Below are 22,738 nucleotides of genomic sequence, written 5' to 3'. Positions count from 1 at the left end.
CGCGAAGATCCGCGATCTGGGGCTGAAGATGGCCCCGGAGAAGGCCGAGGCCGTCTGGTTTGGACGGCCTCGGTCGCGGCCACCGGCCGGATTGTGGATCTGGGTTGGAGGAGCCTGCGTCGAGGTGAAGTCCGAGATCAAGTATCTCGGACTGATCCTCGACAGCCACTGGAGATTCGGGGCGCATTTCGGCCGCCTCGTCCCCCGAGTTGAGAGGGCGGCGGCCTCGCTCGGCCGCCTGTTGCCCAATCTCGGGGGACCGGATAACATGGTGCGTCGCCTATACCTGGGCGTGGTGCGGTCCATGGCCTTGTACGGCGCCCCGATCTGGGGGCCGTCCGCGAGGGCAAGCCGGCGCATCACTTTGTTGTTGCGCCGGCTTCAGAGGCAAATGGCCCTTCGCCTCATACGGGGTTACCGCACCGCATCTACCGTGGCGGCGCTTGCTCTGGCGGGAGAAATTCCCTTCGAGCTGCAGGCGGCGATGCGCGCCTATGTCTATAGGCGCATATGCATCGCTGGCCGGGCTCGGGGGGACCCGCCGGAGCAGGAGGCGGTCGACGGCTTCGAACTCCAGGCCCGGGGACTAGCGCTCGCCAGATGGCATGCGGAGCTTTGCTCCCATGCCGCCGAGCGCGTCCCCGGGGCTCTCCTGCCACACTTCACCTCGTGGCGGGAGAGGCGGTTTGGCAGGCTCACCTACCGTGCGACGCAGGTGTTCACCGGGCATGGCTGCTTCGGTGTGTACCTGTGTCGCATCGGTCGGGAAGCGACGACGGTGTGCCACCACTGTGGCGCGGAGGAGGACTCGGCGCAGCATACACTGGAGGTATGCCCCGCCTTTTCAGTGCTGCGCCGAGTCCTAAGACGGGAAGTTGGACGCGACCTCGCTCTCTCCAGCTTAGTTGGGGCCATGCTGGAGAGCCCGAGGAAATGGGCGGCAGCCATCGCCTTTTGCGAAGAGGTGATGCTGCAGAAGGAGGCTGCCGAGCGGGGTCGCCGTGAGCGGGGGGTGCGGCGTGTGCGCCCACGCCTAGAGCCCCCCTCCCCGAGCAGATGAGAATAGGCGGGCGGCGGGTGTACCAGATTACTGGTTTAATTGCCCGCCGCCCGCCATCCCCCCCCCCCAACTGAAGCTGTCCTCCCCATAGTGGGAGTGACGAGGCGGTGTGGGGTGCGGTCCCCGCACCGCCGAAGCAAGATGATTCATGGGGGGAGTATAAATCTCCCCCCCGGGACGCGGCCGGCCACCGCCACTCCATCCTGGTGGCCGGCCAGGCGAGGGGGAGCCGCGGTTGTGTTCTTTGAGAGTTCCCGTGGCTCCCCCGCTACTCGCCAGCGCCCTAGGCCGCCGTGGGGGTTTTAGCGGGTCAAAACCCGCACTACCCCCGCCCCGCCCCTCGGGCGGGACGGGGGTGTCTGACCAGCAGATTTCCCCCACGTTAAACAAAAAAAAAAAAGATGTTCTAAACTAAAGGTGAACAGTGTTTTTTTTAAATATCACTGTTACGTAGTAAAAAAAATCTGGAAAGTTTTCGCTTCGTGATTAGTTCAATACTTCGAACGCGGCTCGAGTCCGTCCTGACCATCTGTCAAAGCCTCGTGCTGCGGGCTCTCGAACTTCGCGCCGTCACCTCTCATTGGTCAGGCGCGAGTAATAACTCGTAAACAAAGTCGCAGACTGCATTTTCGCAAAGAAAAAAGTTACTTCATATGACCTCAGCTACCCCTCATTTTCGGCTGTTAAAATAATTGTGGAACACCCTGTATATAGACACCTGGCCGATGTTCAAGGAGAAGCATCGTCAGGTGTCGAAGGCCGGTCATTGCCTCCTAAGGCAAAAACACCGCGTATACATTTAGGCCGAGGCGAGCGTTTGACGGTCGGGCCAACGTATGTCGATCGTGTTATTGTCTTACCGTCTCGCCGTTTATTCGACAAAAACGACGAGACGGCGTACACCGAATGTCGAACGTACGTTGACCCACGGGCCGCGATCCGGCCGGAACATCTGCGGATGCAACGTGTTCGACTACGAGGATCGATTCGAATCTTTTAACGATTCCACCGAACGTTATTTTTATTCCATTTATAATACGCACCCTTTGAGTAACAGTTCGAACTTTGAAGCGAGTATTTTCGAGACAACGAACGGTCGAATTTGCTTGTGCCGGTACACCGGTACCGACATTCCCCCTAGCGGCTAATATCCATAGTAGGAAACAGTTTGACTCGAAACGTCGAAATTCGAACCGCGAGTCTAACGTCGCAGAGCTCTTGATATAGAAGTATCTGTGTACTGTGCACGGAATTATCGACGAAGCGAAGTTTTAATCGATCGAGATTGCACGGTCGTACCTACGTATCGACTGGCTAGAAACAGTGTCATTATCGTTAATATTAACCTCTTTGTCGAGTAAGGTATCGTTATACCTGTTGATGAACAACTGCAGCGTATTCCAGTGAACGACGTATCGGATCGAAACAGAGAAATAATAACGACGCATTCCAAAGCAGATACTTTGGAGCTGCCGCCGCAAGAAGTCTCCCGATCGTACGGTATGTAAATTTATCGGTACGTTGGCTAAGAAAGTAGAAAAACCATCGGCGATGAAACGGACTCCTATCGGTTGAAGGCTAAGGTAGCTAAAATTCTAGTCCGACGAAACACTGACTCATTTGAACGTTAATCGCTACGCTGCAGTTTCATATCGTAGCGAGTATCAGGCTTCAATGTCGCGTTAATCGCGTTATTACTCGCTGCGTACACATACACGTACGCGCATAGGTGTATACCACTATAGGCTAACGCCGCATACATTCGATCCCGTTTCTTTTTTTCCGTAACAGTCACAGCCTCGAGCGAGCGATTTTCTCGCGCGCTTCCACCTTTTCGATCTATTTTTCTTCCTCCCCGTTACCGCGCACGTTTTCTATTTCGTTTTCTCGAACCAACGTCCAACACCTTCTCCTCGTCTTTCGCTATTTCTCTCTCTCCGTCTTTTTCCCCGCCTCTTTAACTCCGTCACGAGCGGTTTTAGCGCTTTCTTTCCTCGATTATAAAACGGTTACGTTGGAAGCGCCGGTGTGTCGCGCTTTCAGCCGACGTGCCTCCGCCCGCTTCTGCCTACCGGCACGTTCGGTTTGAAGTTCCTTGATCGAAGATAACACGTCTACGAGCTAGATTCCGCGTTCGACCTTCGATTCGATAACGCCGGGGTAACGTTTGTAGGAGAATGCACTTATCGGCGCAACGATTCGAACGAGTCGGCTGAAAATTCGCTCGAGCAATCGCGAAAAGAATCGATCCTGTGCCACCTAACCCTAGAACCGCTTTCCATGGAGACGCCGAATGTCTGTAGGAAATAACCGATGCCGTGAAATAACCAGTAATTGGTGCGAATATATAAAACTATTACGAAATTTGATGTGTACTCGGATCGAATCCGACCAAACGGATCCGGCGTGTAACGAAAATTTGTCGCGATCGCATGTCTTCGTCAACAGCTCTCTCTTTTGTCCGTTGTTCGAGCACTTCGTCACCATCGCCCATCACTTGACCCAACGGGCCACAGTTGATTCGTAAGAATCTCAAATGCTCGTAATCTTCGCGACGTACGCGTATCGTTATATTCAACGGAACGAGAATAAGATGGTCGAGGTATCGAGGGCGGTGGTTGTTTAACCGGGAAGCGATCGTCGGGAAGATTTTCGTGACTCAACGGGTTCGCGGGTTGGAAGGAGAAAGGCAACACTTCCGGCGTTGCAGCAAACACCGTTTCCGACAACGCCGTTAGTGCCGGAAGCAGCAGCGGCAATGCGGAGGGGACGATCGACGATGCTCTGCCCAGAGCAAGGGAAATCGCTCTGGCCTACAATTGCGGCAAAGCTGTAAGTATATGCAATACATATGTACAATAAAATGTATATTTATAATATATATACTTCGAATTCTACTTCTATGTTACGGTCGCAGTGGAAGACTTTTGTGGGCAAATTAGCTCGGGGGACCATAAAGCCCTCGAGTCGATTTGGTGGCTGCCAATGTAAGTAAATGTAAAATAATAAATGAAAAATACTTTCGGCGTATAATAATAAATTGTAATAATAATATATACTTTTACGTTACAGAGAGTAGTGAAAGAATTACTGAAGGCGGACATATATGGCCCCCGAAAAAGGGGGCTTCGAAAAAAAGCTGGAGGAGGACGAGGAGGATGAGGAGGGAGAGAAGGCAACGACTGCTTTCCTTGTTTCGAATTTCCCGTCACCGCTGGTAGCGGTTCGAAAACCATTTTGCTTACACCTTCGTAGGCGATGAAACAAAATATATTAGGAGTATCGTGACGTGACTCGCATTCAGTTGTTACCTGCGTGTTAACGTCGCGTTCAGTTGTGTGTTGTTCTCCGAAGCGTACGGTGTAAAAGTGCAAAGTACGATTTTTATTTCTTACAATTTTACATTATTTCTATATTTCATTCTATTTTATTCTATTTAATTCTCTTCTTTTTAATCCAACTATTATATTCTACTCTATTTGAAAGAGGAGGTTCCAGAAATTGAATTTTTATTTTTTTCTTATAGAAATATGGAAAAAGAAATAAGTGAGAAGCTCGAGGAGGTGCGCATAACGGAGGAAGGCAACACCTCCGGCGTTGCAGCAAACGCTGTTTCCGATAACGCCGTCGCTTCAAACACCGTTGGTGCCGGAAGCAGCAACGGCAATGCGGAGGGGACGATCGATGATGCTGTGGTCACAGCAAGGGAAATCGCTTTGACCTACAATTGCGGCAAAGCTGTAAGTATATGCAATATATGTGTACAATAAAATGTATATTTATAATATATGTACTTCTAATTCTGCTTTTATGTTACAGTCGCAGTGGAAGATTATTCTAGGCAAATTAGCTCGGGGGACCGCAAAGTCTACGACAGTAAATATGGTGGCTGCCAATGTAAGTAAATGTAAAATAATAAATGAAAAATATTTATATATATAATATAATAATATGTGTAATAATAAATTGTAATAATAATATATACTTTTACGTTACAGAGAGAACTAAAAAAGTTAATAAAGGAGAACATATATGGTCCCCGAAAAAAAGACGGAGGAGGACGAGGAGTGAGAGGAGGAGTTAAAAATACAAAATACGTTTCAAATTTTTATTAATTTCATCATCTCTGACATCACCCCCAGCGAAAGCTGGAAATGGCCAGAGGCGGCACAATACTTCGTGTCATCCCCAAAGGTCTTCCACCTATTCGCTGACTTCTGCCGGGAGAACCTTTAGCTAAAGGACTTCTGGTAGAAACAAACCCTTATCTCCAACACCTATCCCAATTCCCAGGTCTTCGTTAAGTGGACGCGAGGCGACGCGTCACGAGTTCGCCTCCCCGTGGTTTCCCGTGGGCGCGAGCGAATGGAAGGAAACCGAAATTCGCTGGCGGCTAAAGAACTCGCCCATTGCAAACGACCCAATGGCACATGCGGGTTTTTCCTCGGCCCTTTCCCTTGAACGTGGGGCCGCCGGGAGTAGATGGAAACTTAGTTGTGTATGCCCGAAAGGGCGAGGAAACATATCCGCGTCACCTTCGTGGTGACCGGATTCACACTAAATGTCCCAATGTAGAGTTGTGTATGCCCGAAAGGGCGAGGAAACATATCCGCATCACCTTCGTGGTGACCGGATTCACACTAAATGTCCCTATGTAGAAGTCTCCAAAGACCAACCCCGCCTCCTCACGGCGGAGACTGTGCAACGCACATCTGTATGGGCGGCTAAAAAGGGCGATGGCAAACCACTGCGTTAGCGGTGAGCGTTTGCAATGATCTGCGCGTAGTGGCGTTTATGTTAGAACGGATATGGATCTCGTTATGTTCATGTGCGCGCTAACGATAACAAGAGAGGCAAGAGAGTAGGAGCCAATCATGGTTCCATCACGGTGGTGCATGGCGTGTATGCAATTGACTTCCCTACTACAGGTCTGTGACGCTGAGTCGACTGCGGTGCTTGCGTGAGTTGCTGGCGCCCGCCGTCGTGGTCGACGCTATTTTTGCTACTATCACCCGCGGCCCTCGGGCTTGTCGGAGGTGTGTTGCCACCCGCGGCCTTCGTGCTCGTCGGAGGTGGTGCGAGCGGTGCCGAAAATTACTTCTTTGACACGGGCTGGCTGTCTAGATTTCGGCAGTCAGTTCTATATACATAACAGGAGCAAATACGTAGATTAGTCACCCGCCAGCTTAGCATGCTGCTCAAGTGCTGTCGTGTGGCACATTGGGGGTGACTACATACGGCAGAAAGCCGTCGTAACGGTGGTGTGCGGTGCCGAGCACCCGCCACCGCGGTCACGCAGCAGAACGACCATTTCACATTTCATATAGTTGGGTAGGACACGGCCTACTCAACTCTTAAAGCAAACAAACAACTCCTTGCACAGACGCGGAGTTAAGACTGGGTCTTCCGTACCCGGCCTAATAACCGATATGAGAATGCGTCGGTTTATCCACGTTCGGACCCCTCGTGAGTGTTCCGTTGGAACGTGGATATTAAATTTTTGTGTATGCCAGACCTGGCGAGGAAACATATCCGCGTCACCTTCGTGGTGGCCGGATTCACACTAAATGTCCCTATCTACTGACTTCGCCGCTAGGTGTCGCAGGATAGAGACGCGCTGTCACGACGCTACGCCGTCAAAGTTCTGCAAAAGTGGTTTTTTTCTGAAGTGAGAATTATCTCAGTGCCAGGAAAGTGTAGAGGACGATCAGCCGATCACGCCGGTGTATAAATCGTGTGCATTGAACGAGAACTGTGGAAATAACTGCCAGTGCTAATCTACGCCACGTGCACCGGCACGCCGAACTTTGGGACCGGATGCCTCCGGGAATATCGATCCCAGACACAAACTGTTAACGTGAAAACTAATTGCTCGTGAAGACGTTTAATTTGACGTATCGTTTGTGACAATAGTGCAAAAACTGTGAAATTTCAAGAATCCTTCAATAGATCGAAGACCACGTTTCCCTCCACCTCGAGCTTCGGGACGCCACCGTCAGCGTGGGGTGGCACTGCTGTTGGGAAACTTGTCCAGCTCCACCAATCAGAGCCTCCCGTCTACGTGCAGGGATTCAGTGCTGCCAACCCTTAAAATTTTGGCAAGGTTGGCAGCGGAAGTTCCCTCCGTCGGAAAACAACATTCGAGCCTCCGCTCGGAAAACCACGGAACAGCAGACTCCTCCAGGCGCCAAATTCAAACCTTTCTAAAATTTAAGTCTGTTTTTTCTTCTGTTTCAGCAATACCAGTCCAGCCGAAACCAGCCGTTGACAACACCGGGTAGCCAATTGTTTAAACAATTTTTTTTAAACAAATTCAGGAATTTTTTTATAAACAATTTTCCGATTTTTTTTTTCTCATTATTTTCACTTTTCAGGTAAACAACACTGTCACTGGAACTAACCTCGTCGCCGGTCCCAGAGCCGAGTATGAGCCTCCCCAGACCGGAAGCCAGCCCAGGAGCCGCCCCCCCACCCCGCCAGCCATCGTCCATCAGCATGATGGACACCGAGGGATACCGGAAGGTGATCGGCCGGAACCGTAAGAGTAAGCGCCGCATACAGTCCGACAACGACTCGGATACCCCCCTCGCGGCAGTACCCCCCGTAAACCCAATAAAGCCATGAAAAGGTCTGTAGCTCCCTCCCCACCCCCGGTCTCCCTCGCCCCAAGCCCTGCTCCGTGCGGCGAGAATCCGGCCTCAGCCGTCCCCGTACCCGACCCCACCGCCAACGACCTTCGGCTTAAGTCCGAAAAGGTGACTATGGCCCTTATGCGGTTCCTTATGGACCAGGATAACGGCTTATACCCAGACGCGTCCCAGTTCATAGCCTCCAAGGTCGCTAAGCTCCAGAGCATACTCGGCGAGTCCCTGCTCCGCTGCAGCAACCTGGAAGGCCAGATCAAAGCCATCACGTCCGAGAACACCAGACCCCGAAAGAACCCTCTCGGCCCACTACCTACGCCGAGAGAGTCGGGGTCCGATCCAAGACGGCCGCTCTCTCGAACCTGAGGCAGACCCCCCCCCCCCCCCAGCGCCATCACTATCCTCCCGTAGGACCCTAAGTCCTTTGAGTCTAGCGATAAGACTAAAGAAACGGTCTTCAAGCTGGTCTCCCCCGCGGATTGTAAGCTCCAGATTAAGAGCATTACAAAGGACCAGGGGAACGGCACCCTCCGAAACAACGCCCAGCTCAAAGCTGCAGGCCTTATAGTCGGCGCCCCCCTCAAACGAAACCCTAGGATCATCCTCTATGACGTCCCCAAGCTGGAAAGTGACGAGGCCACCCTTCGCGCCATCGTCAGCCAGAATTTAGACGCCCCCGAAAAAACTCTCTCAGCAAATTAAGCTTGCTTTCAAGTCCGGAGACAGGAATAAAGAAAAGAGCAACTGGGTACTCGAAGTATCCAAGCAGGCCCGCGACGTCCTAATCAAAAAGGAACGCGTATATGTCGGATGGAGTTGTTGCCGAGTCAACGACTACATCGCGGCCACCCGGTATTACAAGAGCCATAGTTTCGGCCACACCACAAAGTTTTGCCGCGCCGAGAAAGACATCTGTGGTCACTGCGCCGAGCAGGGCCACTCATTTAAGACCTGCCCCAACAAGGCCAAACCAGCTCGCTGTCACAATTGCCACAAAACCGGCAAACCCTCCACCCACTCGGTCACCGACAGGCAATGCCCAGCCTACGTTGCAGCCATAAACCAGGTACTTTCACGTACGGATTATGGTTTGTAAACCTCACCCCTCCCAATCTAAGCCCTTAATTAGGATAGGTCAGGTCAACGCCCAGAACTCCAGATCGGCTCTCGAGGAGTTAACCCTTTGCACTCGAGCGGCGCCGATTCGGCGCCCGGCCGATTTGAAGTGTCACCTCGGGCAGGGCTGCTGCGGCACCCGGCTGATTTGAAGTCTCAAATTGCGGGACGCACTTGCGGCACCCCTCTGATTTGAAGTGTCAACTCGAGCGATGCTGCTACGCCGCTATGGTCGTTTGTAACTCGATCTGCTTATTTACGATGAGCGATAAGATATTTTTCTTGGAAATACTTTCGTGGACTAGGCATGGCTGGCATTGTAGTCAAATCTTAACTTAGTTTAGTTAGTCTCAGCGTTGCATTCGCTTGAAAGTCTTGCCAGTAAAAATAGTAGCTAAAATGTGTTCGAGCCCTAAAAATATGGAGGAAGATCAAATCAGCTCAAGTTCGGACGAATTCGATTTTGCCGCTTTGGATGAAGAAATTACGCTGATTTCCGACGGATTACGCCGTGAAACGAACGAATCCAGTGAAGATAGTGATACAGTAAGAGGTGTGAGAGGGCGAAAAATTAGAATTATAGAGAGCGACAGTGAAGTTGAAAGTGATGCTGAAAGAGAAATTGAAAATGAAGCTGCGGAAGGTGCAAGCAGTTCAGCATGGGTACTTTGCGAAGACTACGACGAAGTGTCGTCAAACATACAATTTATACCTGGCGAAAATCCCACAGCATCACGAATACTTTCGAAAATAAAAGAACCACAGGATTTTTTTAAACTGTTTTTCACACATGATCTCGTGAAAAAAAATTATTTCTGAAACAAATGTCTACGCAAAAACAAAATTGGAAGGGAAGACACTGTCAGCGAATTCCGTATGGCGAAGCTGGCGTTATGTCACCAACGAGGTGACACGTTAGCCAATTTACAGGAATATTGGTCGCGGAATAACGTCAGCTATATTCCGTTCCCCCCCGTGTCCGCTACCTTGTCGTGGTGGGGGGGCTTCGTGCCCCAATGATCCTCAAGGCTGTGCCGGCGGGGATTTTATTCCCTGGCAGGTCCTACCTAGCCGGAGTGGCTTGAGGTGAGGGGCCAACTAAAGTCGGACACATACCGTAAACCTGTGGTCATGTTTTACAGGAACGGGGGTCTTGCCTTAGCCGGCTGGACCGCGAGGATGACAACCTCTCTAAAAAATCCCTAGCCCCAAGCAGCGTTGCGCGGTGAAGAGGGCGTAGCTGGAGTCAGCGCCAGCTATGGTTGGTGGGTGCACCAATCGTTAGCGGACAACCCCGGGGTACCTGGCGATCCCCCGGGCGTATTAGCCTTCCCCGGGTATGGCGGCTCTACCCGGGGTGACCTCCTTTCCGACCACACTCGTGGGATTTATCATGGATAGTTCACAAAATAAAAAAACCGGGGAGGGGGGAAACGAGAGGGAGGAGGAGGCGCGCGTAGCTAGCGTGCGCCTCGAGCGCATGGATGGGTCGGTGTTGCGGGAACTTCCCGCAACACGCGGCAGAGAGAGGTCCGCTTTGGACCTTGGCGAATGCGATGCGGGAGAGGAGTCCGACCACTCGGTCTCCTCTCACCGCTCTTCGCAGAGCGCCCCTGGCTCCTCAACAGGGAGGAAGCGGGGAAGGCCGCCAACTACTGGACAGTACGTTGGCCTCTATGAGGCCAAACGTAAGTTGACGGAGGCCAACAAGGGCCTCATCGCGGCGATCTTCGACCCGGTGGCCCCGGGGCCGCAGCCCGGGAGATCGGTCGACCCACTTCCGGACGAGGTGGAGGTCGCCGCGAATCTTCGCAGTCGTCCGACGCGAGACGTTGCGGCGTCAATAATGGAGAGCCTGGCCGAAGTGGCCAGGATCTCCAGCGCAACAAGGGAGTTGCGGCCGGCCACGGTGCGGGTCCTGCAGGCGGCGGCCCTGAACAGCCGGGCGGGCGTTGCGGAGCTGACCATGAGGTCAGCTTCCGACGCCACCCGGCTGTTGGAAGCAGAGAACGCTCTCCTCAGAGAGCAGATGGCGGAGTTGCGGACCGAGGTGGCCCGACTCCGTCAGGCGGTGGAGGCGAAGCCGGCAGCAGCCGAGATGCCTCCGCCGCCGGCTCCTGAGGGGGGCACGGGGCCGCTGGTTGGCGCCGGCGCCCGAGGGCCCCAACGCCCTGGGCGAGGGAAGCCCTTGCCGGCGTCCGCAGCGGCGCCGGCAAACTTGCTGCAACAGATCGGCTCCCTGATCGATGCCAAGCTGGCATCGTTCAGGAGGGAGCTGATCCCGCGGATGCAGGATCCGCGGTCGGTGCCGCCCGTGCCGCCCGCCTCCAGCCCGTCGATAGGCAAGAAAGGGGGGAGAAAGGGTGGCAGTGGAGGAGGGGCTGCGTCCGCTAAGGCGGCGCAGATGCAGCCCCCACAGCAGAGGGCTGCCTCTGCTGTTGTGCCGCCCTCCACCACACCTCCTACTGAGCTGTGGTCGAGGGTAGTTGGCCGATGGGCCAAAAAGGCGGCTGCCGCAGCTAAACCTGCGGCGGCTGCCAAGGCCTCTTCGGCCGGGAGGGCGGCGAAACGGGTGGCGCCGGCTGCCCCGAAGAGGGCTCCCCTGCCGCCGCGTCCGCCCCGCACGGCTGCCGTTACGATAACGGTACCGGCCGGCGGGGCGATGACGTACGCCGAGGCGATGGCCACTGCCAGGTCGAAGGTTGACCTGGCAGAGATTGGCATCGCCTCGTTAAAGCCCACGAGAGCGGTGACGGGGGGAATCATTTTTGAGGTCCCCGGGGCTGATGGGGCAGCTAAGGCCACTGCCCTAGCTGCGAAGATGGCGGACGCGCTGGCGGGAACCGGCGTGAAGGTCGCGCGCCCAATTAAGAAGGCCGATCTAAGGGTGCGCGGCCTGGTCGACTCGACCACGCCGGAGGAGGTTGCCGTGGCCGTCGCCCATGTGGGAGGGTGCGACCGGGGGGAGGTTAAGACCGGCGAAATCCGGTCTTCCCCATCCGGTTTGGGCACCCTCTGGGTCCAGTGCCCTGCTGCGGCCGCGCGTAAAGTTGCGGTCGCGGGCAAGCTCACGGTCGGCTGGACCCGGGCGACGGTGGAGGCCCTCAGCGCCCGGCCCCTGCAGTGCTATCGCTGCCTTGGCCTAGGCCACACAACTCAGCGATGCACTGCGGCCGAGGATCGTTCCGACTGCTGCTTTGGGTGCGGCAGTCGGGACCACAAGGTGGCCGGCTGTACGGCGAAGCCCAACTGCCCGCTCTGTGCGGGAGCGGGCAAGCCGGCCGGCCACCGCCTCGGTAGCCGGGCGTGCCCCGCCAGCGCGAAACGCGGCAGGGGCAGCAGGGGGAGAAAATCCGCGGTGGTCAAGGCGACGGCCACCGTGGCTACTAAGCCAAAGGTGGCACCCAAAGGTGCCACCGTCGCGCCCGCGGGGGCGGATGGGGCCAAAGAGGCCCGAGACGCCACCGCTCCCGCGGCGGCGATGGAGGTGGAGGCCTGCCCGTAATGGGGCCCAAGGGGCCTATAATACAGGCCAACCTGAACCGCTCGGCCAGGGCACAGGACCTCCTGGTGCAATTCCTGGCCGAGCGGGGTGCCGGGTTGGCCGTAGCGGCGGAGCCGTACAGGATTCCCGATCATCCACATTGGATGGGGGACCTGGGCGGCTCCGCCGTTATAATATGGGTAGGCCGGCCGGGGTCCCCGGCGTGCTCCGTTATCGAGCGCGGTCGGGGATACCTGGCCGTTGACTGGGGCGGCACCGCGGTTGTGGCGATCTATGCACCTCCAAGGTGGTCCCTCGAGGAGTTTGTGCAGTATCTGGACGGGGTGGGGAGATGCGTCTCCCGCTGCCAGCCCCGTCCGGTGCTGGTCCTGGGGGACTTCAACGCCAAGTCGCCGGCTTGGGGTTCCCCCAGGACGAACCCGAGGGGCCGGGAGGTGCTTGACTGGGCGGCGGGACTCGAGCTCCGTCTTTTAAACACGGGCTCGGTCCATACGTGCGTGCGGCATAATGGGGGGTCCATCGTTGACCTTTCATGGGCAACGCCCCCCGCCGCGTGCCGTATTACGGGGTGGAGGGTGGCGGAGGAGGTCGAGACACTGTCTGACCACAGGTACATTGTTCTCGGCCTCTCCGCCGCCCCATCGACACCCCGACGTCGCCCCGCTGATGAGGGATCGCCTCAGCCGCGGTGGGCGCTAAAGCGCCTCGACCAGGACGCCCTGATGGCGGCAGCCCACGTCGTGGCCTGGCCAGCAACACCGGCCGGGCCAGTCGACGGGACAAGGGAGGCCCAATGGTTCCGGGGCGCAATGACGTCCATTTGCGACGTCGCCATGCCCCGGGCCAGGGTTTTCCCGAGGAAGGCGGTGTACTGATGGTCGCGCGCAATAGCGGATTTGCGCACAGAGTGCGTTCGCGCGCGACGCCAGTACGCCCGCGCCCGTCGACGACGGCGTTCCGACGTGGAGCTGGCTATCCAGCTGTATGGGCGATACAGGGAGAAGGTGGTCGCCCTGCAGCTGGCCATCAGGCAAGCAAAGAGCCAGGCCTGGCGCGACCTTCTCGGCACTATCAACCGAGATCCATGGGGGCGCCCATATAAAATGGCGATGGGACGATTACGTCCCTGGGCGCCCCCTCTGACGGAGAGCCTGGATCCGGGGATGCTCGGACGGGTCGTGGACGCGCTATTCCCCGTCAGCGGGGAGGCGTCCCGGCCCGTCCCTCAGCTAGAGGGACACGAGTGGTCCCCGGATCTGGAGGTCGCGCCGGAGGAAATGGCCGGGGTAGTCAAATGGCTCCGGGGCAAGAATACTGCCCCGGGGCCGGACGGTATCCCCGGCCGGGTCTGGCTGCTTGCCATGGGCGTCCTGGGCGAGAGGCTTAGAGGCCTCTACTCCGGGCTCCTGAGGTCCGGGGTGTTCCCGGACCTCTGGAGGAGAAGTCGGATGGTCCTCTTAAGGAAGGATGGGAGGCCTGCGGATTCTCCCTCCGCGTACCGGCCCATTTGCCTCCTGGACGAGGTGGGCAAGATCTTTGAAAAGATCATTGCTGCCCGCCTCGCCAGGCACCTGTCCCGCGTTGGCCCCGATCTGGCGGACTGCCAGTTCGGCTTCCGGGAGGGGCGATCGACGGTCGATGCAATCGACCGTCTAAAGTCCCTCTCGGACAATGCCGTGGCACGGGGCGGGGTGTGCTTGGCGGTGTCGATAGACATCGTCAATGCGTTTAACACGCTGCCCTGGTCCGCCATTAGGGAGGCCCTGGTTGAACACCAGGTGCCTCCCTATCTGAGGCGGGTAATCGGGGTCTACCTGCGGGGCAGGTGGGTGGAATACCCGGGCCGGTACGGGACGATACGGAGGGAAGTGGACTGCGGGGTTCCACAGGGGTCCGTGTTAGGACCACTCCTGTGGGACCTGGGATATAACGCAGTCCTGAAGGCCTCCCTACCCGACGGTGCCACCCTCATCTGCTATGCAGATGACACATTGGTGGTCGCCGTCGGGGACACCTTCGAGAGGACCATCCGACGAGCGGAAGTTGCGGTGGCAGCCGTCGTCGCGAGGATCCACGGTCTGGGGCTGAAGGTGGCCCCGGAGAAGGCCGAGGCCGTCTGGTTTGGACGGCCTTGGTCTCGGCCACGGGCCAGATCGTGGATCTGGGTTGGAGGAGCCTGCGTCGAGGTGAAGTCCGAGATCAAGTATCTCGGACTGATCCTCGACAGCCACTGGAGGTTCGGAGCACATTTCGGCCGCCTCGTCCCCCGAGTTGAGAGGGCGGCGGCCGCGTTAGGCCGCCTGTTGCCCAATATCGGGGGACCGGGCGATATGGTGCGCCGCCTATACCTAGGCGTGGTGCGGTCAATGGTATTATACGGCGCCCCGATTTGGGCGCCGTCCGTGAGGGCAAACCGGCGCAGCACATTGTTGTTGCGCCGGCTTCAGAGGCAAATGGCCCTTCGCCTCATACGGGGGTACCGCACCACGTCTACCGTGGCGGCGCTTGCTCTGGCGGGAGAAATTCCCTTCGAGCTGCAGGCGGCGATGCGCGCCTATGTCTATAGGCGCATATGCATCGCTGGCCGGGCTCGGGGGGACCCGCCGGAGCAAGAGGCGGTCGAGGGCTTCGAGCTCCAGGCCCGGGGACTAGCGCTCGCCAGGTGGCATGCGGAGCTTCGTTCCCATGCCGCCGAGCGCGTCCCCGGGGCTCTCCTGCCGCACTTCACCACGTGGCGGGAGAGGCGGTTTGGCAGGCTCTCCTACCGTGCGACGCAGGTATTCACCGGGCATGGCTGCTTCGGTGTCTACCTGTGTCGCATCGGTCGGGAAGCGACGACGGTGTGCCACCACTGTGGCGCGGAGGAGGACTCGGCGCAGCATACACTGGAGGTGTGCCCCGCCTTTTCAGTGCTGCGCCGAGTCCTAACTAGGGAAGTTGGTGGCGACCTCGCTCTCTCCAGCTTAGTTGGGGCCATGCTGGAGAGCCCGACAAAATGGGCGGCAGCCATAGCCTTCTGCGAACAGGTAATGTTGCAGAAGGAGGCTGCCGAGCGGGGTCGCCGTGAGCGGGGGGTGCGGCGTGTGCGCCCACGCCTAGAGCCCCCCCCCCCCCCCCCGAGTAGCTGATACTAGGCGGGCGGCGGGTGTACCGGACCATGCCGGTTTAATTGCCCGCCGCCCGCCAACCGAGGATGCCCTATTTTAAAGTGGGGGCGACAAAACCGTCGCCCCCGACGGCCGCTGGTGCGGCCGTCGTGAAGAGGCGGTGTGGGGTGCGGTCCCCCGCACCGCCGAATCAAGATGATTCATGGGGGGGAGGATTAATCTCCCCCCGGGACGCGGCCGGCCACCGCTCCATCCTGGTGGCCGGCCAGGCGAGGGGGAGCTGCGGTCGTGTTCTTGAAGAGTTCCCGTGGCTCCCCCGTTAATCGCCAGCGCCCTAGGCCGCCGTGGGGGTTTTAGCGGGTCGAACCCCGCACTACCCCCCCTCCGCCCTTCGGGCGGAGCGGGGGTGTCTGACCTGCAGATTTCCCCCACGTTAAAAAAAAAAAAAAAAAAAAAATAAATAAATAAAAAAAAAAAAAGCTATATTCCGTTCTATTCGGAGACATTTACAAGGGACCGATTCAGTCAAATATTCTGGATGCTCCATCTTCAAACTATTGCAACGCGCAACACCAATCCGCGAACGCGCCTACAACGCGTAAGTTGCTTCTTGGATTATATCAACGGGAAGTATTTGGATTATTTTACACCGGGCGAACAAATATGTGTGGACGAGTCAACTATAAAATTCAAGGGTCGAATTTCGTTCATCACGTACAATCCGAAGAAACCGACAAAATGGGGTATCAGAGTTTATACTCTAGCTGACTCAAAGACTGGCTACATTTGCTGTATTTTGCCATATTATGGATCGCTAACAACAGAGCTCTTGGTCAGACCCGATTTACCAGTGTCAACAAGAATTCCGTTACATTTGTATCAAATGTTGTTGGATGAAATTCCAGGTGCTCAGGGGCACCATATGTTCACGGACCGCTATTACACCAGTTATTTCTTAGCTCAAGAACTAGCCAAACTGAAGTGTAACATTACTGGATCAATCTTAGCAAACATAAAAGAATTGCCCAAAGAAATAAAAAAGCCGAAGTTTTTGACAAAATCCACGGTCGCGTATCGACGGGGCAACACCTTAGTTTTAGGGTGGAAAGATAAGAGGGTTGTCACTTGTTTGACTACGAGGGGTGACACTGGAATGACGACGGTCAAAAGAATTACACGAGGTGGTGTGTTGATCGGGCGGACCAATATGCATCAACCTATTGTTTCCTGCGAAAATCGCTTAAATGGTGGCGTAAACTATTTTTTGGGGGCATGGAAATTTGCCTGATCAATTCATACATTTTATATAAACTAGAGACGACAAAAAAGGGGGAAAAGCCACTGAGCCATTTGCGATTTCTGAAAACGATTGTCGACCAATTGAGAGGATCATATCGCCAGCAACGAGAGCAAGCGTCTACGTCGCATTCCGATGAAATCCGACTAAACGGGAAGCTTCACGTAATGCTAAAAGGGCCTAAAAGGGACTGCAAGGTTTGTTCTGACCGTAACACGCCTGGAGGTAGGCGGGAAATGTCATATTACTGTGATACGTGTCCTGATAAACCTAGGATACATCTTGGATATTGTTTTACAAGATATCACACCTAAACTAATTACAGAGTGTAATATTTATCAAAGTTTGTTGTTTTCAACATATAAATAAGTAAACTAGTGAAATATTATTATTTTTATACATTTATTTGTTAATAAATATTTTTAAACTACTTCTAAAATATTTGCATAATTTGTCCGAAATCGTCTCGAGTTGCTGGTTTGCTGACAGTGCAGTGAAAGATCAGCTGTACGTTGTACAAGGTCAGTGCCCTTCGACATCGTGAATTTCAGCCAGCAAATGCATCCTCAACTAAATGGGTGAGTTTCTTACTGATAATATTTTTCATATCTCTCTAATAAACAAATGCTTTACGTCCCTTAACGCGATTATTTATTATTAAATCAGCTTTGCAAATCATTCGTTGAATTCTGTTCGTACACGGAATTATTCAAATTAAAAAGATAATTAAAAGATAATTAAAAACACTAACTTTATTTTAATTAACCCTGATACAAAAAGTACAAAAATCACTTTTACTTATATTAATATTACCTTATTCTTCTACAACACACGCACACACATTTTAAAATCATTACATTTAATAAAAATTAACGATATATTTGGCGCTCCCTCCTCTCCCTCCTCTTCCTCCCCTTCCTCCTCTTCCTCCTCTTCCTCCTCTTCCTCTTCTTTTTTCCCCTTTTTTGCCCCTCTTCTGGGGGCCATAAACAGTTTTTTTTTAAAGTTTTTTCAGCTCTCTCTGCAACGTATAAGTATATATTATTATTATTATTTGTTATTATACATATATTACTATATTAAATTATATATAAAAGTATTTTTCATTTACTTACATTAACAGCAACTAGGTTCGCCAGGTTAGGCCTAGCTGTCCCCCGAGCCAGCTGGCCTAATATATTTCGCCACTGCGACTGTAACATAACAGCAGAAATAGAAGTAAATATATTATAATTATACATTCTGTTTTTTACACATATATTGCATATACTTACAGCTCTCCCAGACTCGTACGCGGCAGCGATTTCTCGCTGCCGCGCCAGAATTGAGTCGAGCGATTCTGCGGCGTTCTCCGCTGCCGCGGTTGCTGTTGTAGCGGAGCTCGTCTCCGCTGCTGCGTTACACGTAGTTGTTGCGGAGGTTGCCTCCGCTGCGGCGTTAGTTGTAGCTGCGGAGGCTGCCTCCGCTGCTGCGTTAGTTGTAGCTGCGGAGGCTGCCTCCGCTGCTGTGACCGTGTTGTTCAGTATAATATTTTCCATTTTATTTGTAATGTTATCCATGGTTTAAAAAAAAAAAAATAATATTATTAACACATTGCGGACGGCTCACGAGATATCTCGTGGCAACAAGCAACCAGCCGCAAATATTTCTGTTACGTAACCATGGTAACGAAGCCTCTCGCATTCCTAAGTAATTGTAGCGAAGCAAATGAATCATTCCAAGAATGTAAAAAATCTTATATAGTAAACAGATATATAAACTATGTATATATAGTATTATTTAAGAATACTAAATGCAAATTAGAAATGTGTGTTAAAATAAATTGCTACAATTACTAGAACAAATTTCTACAAACGTTTACGCACATTTCTAATTTGCATTTAGTATTCTTAAATAATATTATATATACATAGTTTATATATCTGTTTATTATATAAGATTTTTTACATTCTTGGAATGATTCATTTGTTACGCTACAATTACTTAGGAATGCGAGAGGCTTCGTTACCATGGTTATGTAACAGAAATTGTATGTACTTACATGCAATCCTACGTCTTCAAGACTTGAACGTTGAATGAAATTGCGACCCTTCGAAATAATATCATTGGTTGTCTGCCAATTGTTCAAATAATATCATTGGTTGTCTGCCAAGGGTTCAAATAATATCATTGGTTGTTTGCCAATTGTTCAAATAATATCATTGGTTGTCTGCCAAGGGTTCAAATAATATCATTGGTTGTCTGTCAATTGTTCAAATAATATCATTGGTTGTCTGCCAATTGTTCAAATAATATCATTGGTTGTGTGCCAATGACAATGTCCAATGGTAGCATCGCAAGCATAACCTGCGTTTTTAGGTCGCGTTCAGTCGTAATTTGTTCTCCAAGTGATACGGTCTAGGAGTGCAAAGCGCGCGATTTCTATTTCTTATAATTTTAGATTTTTTCTATTTCATTCTATTTCATTCTATTTCATTCTATTTCATTCTATTTCATTCTATTTCATTCTATTTTATTCTATTTAATTCTATTATTTTTGATTCTACTTTTATATTCTACTCTATTCGGCATTATTCTACTACATTTCATTGTAAACAATAGAAACAGATAAATTTAACAATTTCAAAAGTGGAGCGAAACGATGCCAAAGGTTGTGAATTCAATGAATTGAGAGGATGTGGTTTCTTCCCAATTGTTCAGATGTATGAAGGGGGGTGCATCGAAACACCTGACCTTGACCAGACCAAGATACAGCAAAAGAAAAATTATGAAGGAGAGGTAAGTGAGCATTTTGTTTCGTTACTATGATTTCGGTAATATGTTTCGATATAATTCAAATGGTAAGAAGTTCTCATTTCTGCTGGAAATACATTTTTTCGCTTTCTCGCTTTTGTACTTTCATTTCTCGGATTTTTATGATATTGACATATGCTGTAGTCCATATTCAATCATTAGAATGAAGTTGTAAAACAAAATCGACGGGTCGAAGTAGCTGATTAGTGTCATTTATACGTTATTTATATTTCACGTAAATTTCTGTATCATCGAAAGCACTGACATCGAGATATCCCTTCCTTTTTCTTGGGATCTTCGTCACGTACAAATGCTTTCCCGGTTGTATGGACGTATGTTCGTATTGTTTGACGAACAGATGGGGTCGAAAGGAAATTTTAGGATTATTGTCGTAAAGAAAGCTGATTGCCTTCGTGTGTCCCTAAAGAAAGAAATTAGAAGGCCGAGGATCTGGAACTCGTTGCTTTTACGACCGGTCCTTGAGACCCGGCCGCGTACGGCACGCAGATGGGAAGGTTACAATTTCCGCGTCCAACAATTCATTCCCTCCCACGGTGAGGGCCCACTGCAGATATTATTTCAATACGTATTCTGCATTTGTTTGCAACAAACGTTTTCTCTTCAATCTTCTGCAAAGAGCGTAGCCAACTCAAGATGGTCAAAATTGTCCTTACAGGTTTTTCAATGAGTACTATACCGTTCGATCTAAATAAATTGATATTATTAATTAAATAATGTGAGCCAGTCACTGTGCCGTTGCAACCATTTCGAATCATAACCTGGAGTAAGCCGTTCAATCTTTCCATTTTAATTGAACACTTGCAAATGATAACGATGACAATACAAGTAGCAACGATTTGTTGCATAGCAATACGGCCCACCGGTCAACAAAAACCTAGCTGCGCAAAATTTCAACCCGGTTGCAAGCTGTGGTTATCTCTGACTATCACGAAGTCAAATAATATTAATGCGCCATTGGAGTTCAGTAATGATGTAGCACAAATCTAAGCTCAATCAAAATTTATTGTACGTATCTATTATTTAAAAAATATAATATTATATATTAGAACTTAGACTTATATATGGGATTAATTTATAATAGAGTTGAATATAATTTTTATTTTGATTTCTCGGTTCGAGAGATATGAAATTATCTAATTGAATAATTGAATTTGATTTCTAATATACAGTTACGGGGTAATTTTCTTAGAAATAAATAATTGGGTTATAGTTAATTAGTACTATGATTGTAATAATATAATTTATTTTATTTAGGTTTATATATATATATATTTTATTGAATTATATTGAACTGTTAATTATATGAATTAATTTGCTTTGTTGGAGTGAGAATATATATATATATATATATTATTTTAATTGCGGCTAAAAAATTGGCTACAAAATATTTTTCATACATACAATTTATGAATTCATCTAAAAATTTAAATAGTTTTCATACGAGTGAAAAGTAGAGATTAATTTTTAATATTACATGAAAGTTTGAATAAGAAATTTAAATTAAATAATGGTAAATTCAGTGCGCCAGCACCAACGGTTGAACTGCTGTTGTTCGTTATTTTAAGAATTTTTAGGGGCTGCAGTTATCTCGATGGTAAATTTTAATAATTATCTGGGTTGAATAAATTTATGCGAACCGTACAAATTGCCCGTCACTTTCATTATAAATGGAATAAGTCGTAACGTTGTAAAAGTATGGGACAATGTTTTCATTAAAATTTTAGTTTAACAATAAGTGTTTCATTTACATTGAAAGGATTCTGAATGAGGAAAATTTTATTTGCACAAATTATAAATATTATTGATTTCTTAATTTAATATATTTGAAAAAAGGAATTACATGATTATAAGTTATAGTATTTATTTACGAATAAATTTAATGATTTTAAAATGTGTGTGCGTGTGTTGTAGAAGAAGAAAGTAATATTAGTATAAGTAAAAGTGATTTTTTCGTACTTTTTGTATCAGGGTTAATTAAAATAAAGTTAGTATTTTTAATTATCTCGAAAGTAAAAGAGTTAATTTAATATTTCTGTTATGTATATATATATATATATATATATATATATATATATATATATATATATATATCATAATAGTTATTAATAATGAATTGATGAGTTTATGTTGGAAGAAAATCCTAACTTTGGCATTGTTAGTTGTTACATTTTTTATTGGAATCTTTTTTTTTCTTTTCTTTTTTACGGACATTATTATTTCATACTTTTAAATATATTTATTCATTTATCCTACATCAAATTGAATTGGTTAGTGTTGAAATTTTAGCCTCGGACAAAAATTCATCTATAGTTTATTTAGTACTAAGATACTACGATATCGGTTTACATTTTCGCCGGTTCCGTCAGCGGGCAACGACGGTGATGTAAACTGTATATAGTAGATACCGCGATACATCATCACCGGTACCATTAGATATACATCGTGCCCTGACTGTTTGGGGATCCCAGCGTCACGTATACAATGTGAAACGCGAAGATTTAAATTTTTATTACTATTAATCAGTAAAATTAAATTATTTGTATTTCATAACAATTTTATTACTTTGTTGTAATATAATTTAACTTGGCTGGATAAATTTAATGTAATACTAATTTAAAATTGGACTTTTAAAATTAGAATATTTAAATTTTCAGTAGTTTTAGTCAATAAAATTAAATATTTTGTATTATGATAATTAGACCGCATTTCCAATATTTTCACGTGGCCCGCGGGTGGTCTGGTCTGCCGATAGGACCCACGGTGGACAGTCGCATGAATTGGGGAAAACCGTAATTCGTTTTTTATGGCCATAAATCCGGTCGACGGGCTAACGATGCATACTGTCAATATCGTACTAAGAGAAAGAAACAGTTGTGCGTTTGTCGTAAATTATGTTGAGTGCGAGCGGCGATTGTGTCGCGCCTTCGACTGACGATATACACAAGACCAGGCACTCGAGGCCCCAATAGTGTTTGGTTTCCTGGATCGCAGACAAAATATATATATATATATTGCCGGGTAAGTGGCCGAGGACTGTCGCGTGGTTTTCCACAGATCAGTTTGTTTTTCCTTTAGAGAATCGCGGGCCTCGGGGCAGACCAGATTACTGCAGCCCCCAAAGAGTCAGGGTACGATGTATATCTAATGGTACCGGTGATGATGTATCGCGGTATCTACTATATACAGTTTACATCA

At 50.1% G+C, this 22,738-nt stretch overlaps 1 protein-coding gene across 1 annotated transcript; it reads right to left on the bottom strand.

Annotated features, from left to right (window-relative positions):
• Window positions 1–17,461: 17,461 nt before the first annotated feature.
• On the bottom strand, window positions 17,462–21,610 carry LOC143261223 (uncharacterized). The gene is made up of 3 exons (XM_076527795.1): window positions 18,004–21,610; window positions 17,845–17,922; window positions 17,462–17,750 (listed from the first exon to the last, which is right to left on the bottom strand). Exons 1-3 carry the CDS (start codon window positions 18,286–18,288, stop codon window positions 17,730–17,732), a joined length of 384 nt encoding a protein of 127 aa, XP_076383910.1. The 5' UTR covers window positions 18,289–21,610; the 3' UTR covers window positions 17,462–17,729.
• Window positions 21,611–22,738: the final 1,128 nt, after the last annotated feature.

Source organism: Megalopta genalis, unplaced genomic scaffold (assembly GCF_051020955.1).
Source record: "Megalopta genalis isolate 19385.01 unplaced genomic scaffold, iyMegGena1_principal scaffold0042, whole genome shotgun sequence".
In the NCBI taxonomy this organism is placed as follows: Eukaryota; Metazoa; Arthropoda; class Insecta; order Hymenoptera; family Halictidae; genus Megalopta; species Megalopta genalis.
The sequence above is the reverse complement of the archived record's forward strand: the minus strand, read 5'-3'. Positions and strand labels throughout refer to the sequence as shown.